The sequence below is a fragment of the Petromyzon marinus genome, chromosome 26, assembly GCF_048934315.1.
Source record: "Petromyzon marinus isolate PM22_M1 ecotype Great Lakes invasive population chromosome 26, UKy_Petmar_22M1.pri1.0, whole genome shotgun sequence".
NCBI lineage: Eukaryota > Metazoa > Chordata > Hyperoartia > Petromyzontiformes > Petromyzontidae > Petromyzon > Petromyzon marinus.
The window spans coordinates 397,141-405,578 of record NC_133692.1 but is presented as its reverse complement, the minus strand read 5'-3'; the positions used below and the strand labels follow the sequence as shown (position 1 = coordinate 405,578).

Genomic DNA, 8,438 nt, shown 5'->3' with positions numbered 1-8,438 from the left:
CGGAAGGTTTCTCCTTCAAACGGAAGGCTTCTCCTTCAAGCGGAAGGCTTCTCCTTCAAGCGGAAGGCTTCTCCTTCAAGCGGAAGGCTTCTCCTTCAAGCGGAAGGTTTCTCCTTCAAGCGGAAGGTTTCTCCTTCAAGCGGAAGGTTTCTCCTTCAAGCGGAAGGTTTCTCCTTCACGATGCGGGCAACTCTCCACACACCCGAGTTGGACTCTTGCAGTTCAGCATGGGGGAGCGCAGGGGCGAACTGGCAATGAGTTTGTGAGATGATGGAGCGAAGACGACTCCGGCAGGTTGTTAGAATGGTCCATCGTTTGGGTTGCATGGCCTCTCAAACAACCGTGGTTTGTCATCGATATATCTCTGAGTCTGTATCTCTATGGGTCTGTGCATTTCTATGGGTCTCTGTGAGTCTCTATGAATCTCTGTGTATCTCTGTGGGTCTGTGTATGTCTATGGGTCGCTGTGTATCTCTATGGGTCTCTGTGTAACTCTATGGGTCTGTGTATCTCTATGGGTCTGTGTATCTCTATGGGTCTGTGTGTATCTCTATGGGTCTGTGTATGTCTATGGGTCGCTGTGTATCTCTGTGAGTCTCTGAGGCGGCTGATGGTTCGTTCCCACCGGAGTCTTCGAGGGATGTCAATTCCAGGAGGTTGCGATGTTTGGCTCCCGTGTGAGGTCTTTCTTTGGGAGGTCCACACTGTTGCGTTCCGTTCACGAGGAGCGTTCCCCTGGATCAGGGTGAGATTCTAGGATGGATCGAGACTCGAGGCGACATTGCCGAGGTCTCGGTTGGTGATGGTTGTCGGTGGTTGTCGTTGGCAGAACGGGGAGGCCACGTGTTTTGTGTCCGTCTCAAGGGTCCCGACTAAATGATTCGAGTGGACCTGCGGAGATTTTGGAGCTCCGGGAACCGTCTGGGGCGCGGTGACTCTGCGGCCGAGTCAGATCGGCTGAGGCACCCCGGGTCATCCCTGCAAGTTTGTGTATCGGAGAGATTCCTGATGTTGTATTTCAACAGATGTGTGTTACGTGGTGCTGACTGTACGTGGTGCTGATCTCAGTGGTGGCTGCGCTACCGCTGCTAGGTGAGCTGTGCTTTATTGCGTTTTGCCACTAAATGCTGATTTTGAAAGCAAATACATAACTGTACCGCCGACTCGTTCGTGTGAGCGGTAAGCCACGGTGGTGTCGAAAGGTGTTGGGGTGGTCACGGGTGCCCAAGAGTGCCAGTGGTCGGCATCTTGCAGCTTCGGAACCGCATGTGGCTCTTTACGCACTGATTCATGACGTTCTTTTTTAAGGACCACCGTCTCATATTCACCGCAAGCATTGCGGCTGTGCAGATATTGAAGGGTTTTTTTTACCGAATTCGGAAGAAAAAGACACTTGTTATTTTAGTTCCCCACCCCTGCATCGAGACGCTGGGTTTGAGGGTCGCAATCGCCGCTTCGGTGCGAATTCTCTGTCTCGGGGCCCAGTTTTTCGATAATTTTTCGTAAAATCGCGACTTACGGCTCCAAAGTGGGTGGTGAACGACGCAAATGAAAATATTTGCACTCAAAACGAGTTTCGAATGCAAAGGAGCAGCGCCCCCTGGTGGCGAGCAGCGCCCCCTGGTGGCGAGCAGCGCCGCCTGGTGGCGAGCAGCGCCGCCTGGTGGCGAGCAGCGCCGCCTGGTGGTGAGCAGCGCCGCCTGGTGGCGAGCAACGCCCCCTGATGGCGAGCAGCGCCGCCTGGTGGCGAGCAGCGCCCCCTGGTGGTGAGCAGCGCCGCCTGGTGGCGAGCAGCGCCCCCTGGTGGCGAGCAGCGCCCCCTGGTGGCGAGCAGCGCCCCCTGGTGGCGAGCAGCGCCGCCTGGTGGCGAGCAGCGCCCCCTGGTGGTGAGCAGCGCCGCCTGGTGGCGAGCAGCGCCCCCTGGTGGTGAGCAGCGCCGCCTAGTGGCGAGCAGCGCCCCCTGGTGGCGAGCAGCGCCGCCTAGTGGCGAGCAGCGCCCCCTGGTGGTGAGCAGCGCCCCCTGGTGGTGAGCAGCGCCGCCTGTTGGCGAGCAGCGCCCCCTGGTGGCGAGCAGCGCCCCCTGGTGGTGAGCAGCGCCGCCTGTTGGCGAGCAGCGCCCCCTGGTGGCGAGCAGCGCCCCCTGGTGGCGAGAAGCGCCGCCTGGTGGCCAGCAGCGCCCCCTGGTGGCCAGCAGCGCCCCCTGGTGGCCAGCAGCGCCCCCTGGTGGCCAGCAGCGCCCCCTGGTGGCGAGAAGCGCCCCCTGGTGGCCAGCAGCGCCCCCTGGTAGCGAGAAGCGCCCCCTGGTAGCGAGAAGCGCCCCCTGGTGGCCAGCAGCGCCCCCTGGTGGCCAGCAGCGCCCCCTGGTGGCCAGCAGCGCCCCCTGGTGGCGAGCAGCGCCGCCTGGTGGCGAGCAGCGCCCCCTGGTGGCGAGCAGCGCCGCCTGGTGGCGAGCAGCGCCCCCTGGTGGCGAGCAGCGCCCCCTGGTGGCGAGCAGCGCCGCCTGGTGGCGAGAAGCGCCCCCTGGTGGCGAGCAGCGCCCCCTGGTGGCTCGTCGCTCAGAGTCGCGCTGGGGCCGCTCGTGACGCTGCTGCGCTGGCATCGCGCACGGGGGTGGTGAGGTCTTGCAATACGAGTAGTAGTATACGCTTTGTCTGCCGAGCGTCACGTGATCACAACTGATATACGAGTGCTTTGATATACGAGTGCTTTGGATTAGAAGCACGTTTACGGGACGAATTATGCTCGCAATCCAAGGTTTTACTGTTTATAAAAACGCTCAGTGGGGGGGGGGGGGGGATCGGACGTCGGCGGCTGTGTTACAAGATCCGGGAGTCACCACAGCGCCACGCGAACCTACGAGAGTAGCTTGTGGCTTCTGGTTATTCAATAATAGTCGATCTGAATATCAATATACGTACAGTATGCAACAACGCTTCCATTTGTTAACGATAAAAAACTATAAAGTTCATGTAATATTAATAAAGTATATACATTGCAATAAAGTTTGTCTTGTTAATTGCTAACATTTAATAAAAACAAATATTGTTGGATTCGAACCCACGTCGCTTTTGACTCGGAGCCCTGGCGCGAACCCACGCGTCCAAAGTGAGGTCACAATTTTTCCACTTATTATTGGCCAATGTTTATTTCATAATGAAGCAAAACGACAGTTCGAGTCATCACAAAACACAAGGCTCCTGATTGCAGGGTCAACACTCAACCAACAACAAACGTGGCTGTGGCGTCACCACGACACTTGTGCCAGGCTAGGTGCAGTTTGAGGCCATTTGAAGTGTCGAAGGCACGCTGGCAGGGGTCATGGGACAGACCCAGGTGCCATTGGTTAACTGACTGGGATCACTGGCAGATGCACAAATAACACAACACAGACTCATCAGTCACACAAAATAGACTAATCAATCGCACAACAGACTAATCAATCACATAAGACGAATCAATCACACAACATAATCACACAACAGACTTATCAATCACAACAGCCTAATCAATCACACACCATACTCATCAATCACACAACATAATCAATCATACAACAGACTAATCAATCACACAACATCATGAGGCCTCCTTTGCCAGTACCAAAATATAAGAATAGGTTTTTCCCCTTTCTTCTAGCAACAAAGCTGAAACCTTTTTACGAGGAATCATGTCTGCATTAACCACAATACTTGTGGTCAGGATGCAAACAATCTCTGATAATATGATGCATTGTGCTTCGCCTTTCGGCGTCCTATGGTCGAACACCGTTTGAGACGAGGCTCAAAAGCAAGCTGTCTCGACCAATCAGTTTCAAGGAAAATGCATATTATCAGAGTGTTTTTTTGCATTCTGACCACAAGTATTGTAGTTAATGCAGACATGATTCCTCGTAAACAGGTTTCAGTTTTGTTGCCAGAAAAAAAGAGAAACCCCTAATCACACAGCGTACTAATCAATCGCACAATACAGCCTGATTACACAAAACAGGCTAATCAGTCACAGCACACACTGATCACACAACACAGACTCATCAGACAACATACTCATCACACAAGGTAATTGTTATTGACCAAAAACATCCCAATGCTGCGAAATCTTGGCAGGACCCTCATCATCAATTGTAAACTTGATACTCAAGAGAATGAAACCCCCACCCTGATATAATTGGTATAACCCGTATTAAAGAGACCGCGTTGAACTCCCCCCTGTGATATAATTGGTATAACCCGTATTAAAGGGACCGCGTTGGACTCCCCCCTGTGATATAATTGGTATAACCCGTATTAAAGGGACCGCGTTGAACTCCCCCCACCTGATATAATTGGTATAACCCGTATTAAAGGAACCGCGTTGACCCCCCCCCCCCCGTGATATAATTGGTATAACCCGTATTAAAGGGACCGCGTTGAACTCCCCCGTGATATAATTGGTATAACCCGTATTAAAGGGACCGCGTTGAACTCTTCACGCCTCACACGTGGTTTGCCGTGGCGCGCCCCTGATTGGGTGACGCGCGGAGCTCGCGGTGTTCACCGAGGCCGTGCTTATGGTGGCGCTGGCTGCTGCGTCTCTGTAGCCTTGAAGCGAGTCGGTGGTAATTAAGTTACCGGGAGGCTGACTCGGTGTGCACGTCGGTATAGTGAGTGGGCTAGGAGCACGGTGAATATACAAGTGTGTATGTGCGTGTATACGCCAGAAGGTGTGGGGAGCGGCAGTGCAGCGGAAAACGACCCGATTTAGATTCCCGCTCACGGCCGACACCAGTGACGATTATCTGAACCGGTCCTGGGCCTCTCCGAGGTCGGCTCGGCCTAAAATTAGTACCTGTTGCGGTGTAAATATCTCCGAGAGGGAGACAAAGGCGGCCGAGTGTTGTGCTGGGCACCCTCCCCCTCGTGTAACCGTGCCGACCGTATGTGCTGCACATACTTGTATCTGTTTAGATACGTGTATAACAGATGGGTAAGTAGAAGAGCGAGTAGAAGTGGGTAGGTGTAACAAGTAGGTGAGTAGGTACACGTGGATCTACTTTTACATGGGGCCACGGGGTCGAAGGCGGGGAGGCGGCACGGCTGGGCCCCACAGCCGGGCGCCTGCCTGGAAGGAGACTCGACACCGGGCGAGGGTGGAAGGGCCCCTTGAGGACAGCTTCGCCCACGACCTGCGGCTCGGCAACTCGGGTGGGCTGGGTGGCTCGGTGCTCGGTGCCCCATAACGGGGACATTCGTGGGCACAGGGGGCCTCATCGGGCAGACCCCGACATACGAACGAGTTCAATTCCTGAGACCCGTTCGTAAGTCGAATAGTTTGTAAGTTGGAACACAATCATGTACTCTATTTAAATGCCCGTGGGTCAGTTATAAAATGTGTTACGGGGCTCAACAAAGGAAAGCATTGTTAAACTCATAAATATTGTAAATTTGCATGTAACAATGTAAATAGTTATGCGGTTCGGTTTGCAAGTCGGACCGTTAAAAAAACAATCTTATGGAAACTCGTTCGTAAGTGCGAAATCGGTGGTGCTACTCCGCGATGTCGAAACGCAGCGAGGACGTTTGCGCTGAAACCCTGACGCTCGTACGCGCCGTGGTGGTGCATCGTAGTGTACGGCTCGTCGAGAAGAGTCGATTGCTGCATCGCCGACCATCAACAGACTAAACATCACTGCATCACGGACATTGTGCGAGAGCCGGGGTACTATGGTACCCCGGGGTACCGGCCATAAGGTTCAATTGCAAGAGTAAAATAAATACTGGGTTGTTGCAGTACGTGGTGAGCTTCTGATACCTTGAATAGCAACGCCACCGTCTGTGTGCCAAGTTTCACGTTCGGTACCGCCGGCGTCTCTGCACGCACCCCGCACCCCACCGGCTTCGCGCAGAGGCGGCGAGGGACGGCGATGCTGAAGCGGAGGGCGACTCTGGCGCGTGCTTCGTCACGAAGATGCCATTCCCGCTGGCCATGTGGGACCTTGGCCACTGCGACCCGCGGCGCTGCACAGGACGTAAGCTGGTGGTGAAGAGGCTGGTGCAGAGCCTGCGTCTCAGCCAGCGCTTCAACGGCGTGGTGCTGAGTCCTGTGGCCACGCGATACGTCTCGCCGAGCGACAGGTGCGGAGCTTGCCCCGCATGGCACGCCGTGAACACGGCTGCCGCAAAACGTTTCCGTTCTGCCGTGCAGGCGTCCCTCGATGTACGAACGTTCCGATGACTAAATTTCGCGTGAACGCAATTTACAAACGATTGACACATCGATTTAATGAAATGGAATTCCCGCGTTTATGAAATTTAGTTTAGTGTTACCCTAACATGAAACGTAAAGTATTCTTACGTAAAATAAATATAATTAATATTTTCAACAGTGTTAAATATAACGTGGACAGCAAATGTAAAGAATGGGGAAACAATTACGTAATAAAGATCGCGGGGAACACCGTGTGATCTGGGACCCGCGATGGGCTGCGTGGGAGACGAGACGGTGTTCTGCAGCATCATCATCCTGAGCAGTGCTGTTACAGTCGTGTACTGTACTTCTTTACGATGCAAACTGTACAGGAATCTCGCGGTTGAGCCACGGGCATGATCGACCGAACTGTACTTAAATACATTTGGCGCGAATGGTCAAATCTGCGGTGGCTGAGGTTTTTCCCTCCTTCACGAAATCACACTGACCAGCGTATGGTTAAATAAACCCCACAACCTGCATGGGGTATGGAGACCCTTGTGCAAAGTAAATATGGAGTTTTGACATTGGCGTAGCCAGGCATTAATTACAGGCGGCCTGTTAGGTTGGTAACTCAAAATATTTCTGTACCTGACACACTGCATCCAGTATATCTCGCTTGCTATGACTACTGGTCACGTGTGCCGTTTACTTCAGTTTTCCAGTCACCTGGAAAATATTTGAAGAATTAAAACCCGGCACAAAGCCGAGTCGACGCTAAAGCCGGACGGTGGTTGGTGCACGCCCATGCACGCACACAGGGAGGTGGTGGCGGCGAGCGGCTTGGCGGTGATCGACTGCTCGTGGGCTCGCCTGGACGACACTCCGTTTGGGAGAATGCGCGCGGGTAACCCGCGCCTCCTGCCCCACCTGGTCGCCGCCAACCCCGTCAACTACGGCCGCCCCTCCAAGCTGTCGTGCGTCGAGGCCTTTGCCGCGGCGCTGTGCATTGTGGGTACGGATTCTTACCCCCCCCCCCCACCCACGAACTTCCCCCTCCCACAACGTTACAAATTGTCATCATGCATTTACCACGCATTGCCTCGCCTGGCATTGGCCGCACCAGGTTTCCCCGAGCTGGCAGATGTGCTGCTGGCACGGTTCAAGTGGGGACGCACCTTCCTGGTGCTGAACCGTGAACTTCTGGAGCTCTACGCGCAGGGTGGGGACGAGGCCGGCGTGCTGCGCGCGCAAAACGAGTGGCTCGACAATGCCCGCTCTGAGACGCGCGACAACACTGGTGAGTTGGATCGTGATTGTTTACACAAAGACAAAGATCCCTCCCGTGTGGACTTAACAAACCATTGAGGCGAGTAGAGCTTATAAAGGCTGGCACGGCACACGAGGGGGTGGGCGGGTGGCCATCACTACGCCCGGCCGCGTTTGTCTACGCACACACCCCTGCAGTGCGCTTCCTGGTTGCACCGAGAAATCGGCACGATGTCCTGACGTTTCGCCACCAGTGCGTGGAGCGAAATGTCACAGACGCCATGCCGTACACAAGTTGGAGACCTACGCAGTATGGCCACAAACTTCGCAGTGGTGATACAGCAAGCCTTCGTTGTAAAGCTGAGAATCAATAATGTCTAGCGCAGTGGTCACTTCAGATTCAATGTCCTAGTTCAGCCAGTTTTACCCTGCAAGCACTGCGGAATGACTACTTCCAACTGCTTGATATCACACACATACTCTGCTGTGCGCAACTGTACCCACAGATATGTTTGATGTGGATCTAAGCAAGGACTGCGTCAACCCAAATCGACTGCCGAGGTAAGCATTGTCAGTGTTGATCCGCATTCAGTTTTATAAACTTTACGGCAAGCAAAGTGGCTTTTCATCTTCATAGTGACTAAATAAGCACAATGATGCTTCTCAATCCTAGAGATTTTCCAGAGAGCAGCAGCGAGGAAGAGGAAGGCAGTGGAGATGGTAACGAGGACGGTGATGGTGATGACAAGAGCGAGGGTGGTCATGGTGACGAGGGTGGTGATGGTGACGAGGGTGGTGATGACAAGAGAAAGGGTAGTGATGACAAGAGCGAGGGTGGTGATGGTGGCACGAATGAGCCATCAATTGAAAAGGAAAAGACAAAATAATATTAATAAAAAAATCACCTTTTCAAGTCCTTGGGGGGGAAAAAAAATCTTATTTTGTTTACATTTTCTTAAGGATTTAATTTGAAGTGGAAAAGCAATAAAATATTTCCAAATTTCCTT

General features: G+C 53.6%; 1 protein-coding gene across 1 annotated transcript; it reads left to right on the top strand.

Annotated features, from left to right (window-relative positions):
- The first annotated feature begins 4,429 nt into the window (after positions 1 to 4,429).
- Positions 4,430 to 8,435, top strand: TSR3 (TSR3 ribosome maturation factor). The gene is made up of 6 exons (XM_032960956.2): positions 4,430 to 5,180; positions 5,882 to 6,110; positions 6,984 to 7,177; positions 7,289 to 7,462; positions 7,938 to 7,992; positions 8,105 to 8,435. Exons 1-6 carry the CDS (start codon positions 5,036 to 5,038, stop codon positions 8,316 to 8,318), a joined length of 1,011 nt encoding a protein of 336 aa, XP_032816847.2. The 5' UTR covers positions 4,430 to 5,035; the 3' UTR covers positions 8,319 to 8,435.
- The last annotated feature ends 3 nt before the right edge of the window (positions 8,436 to 8,438 follow it).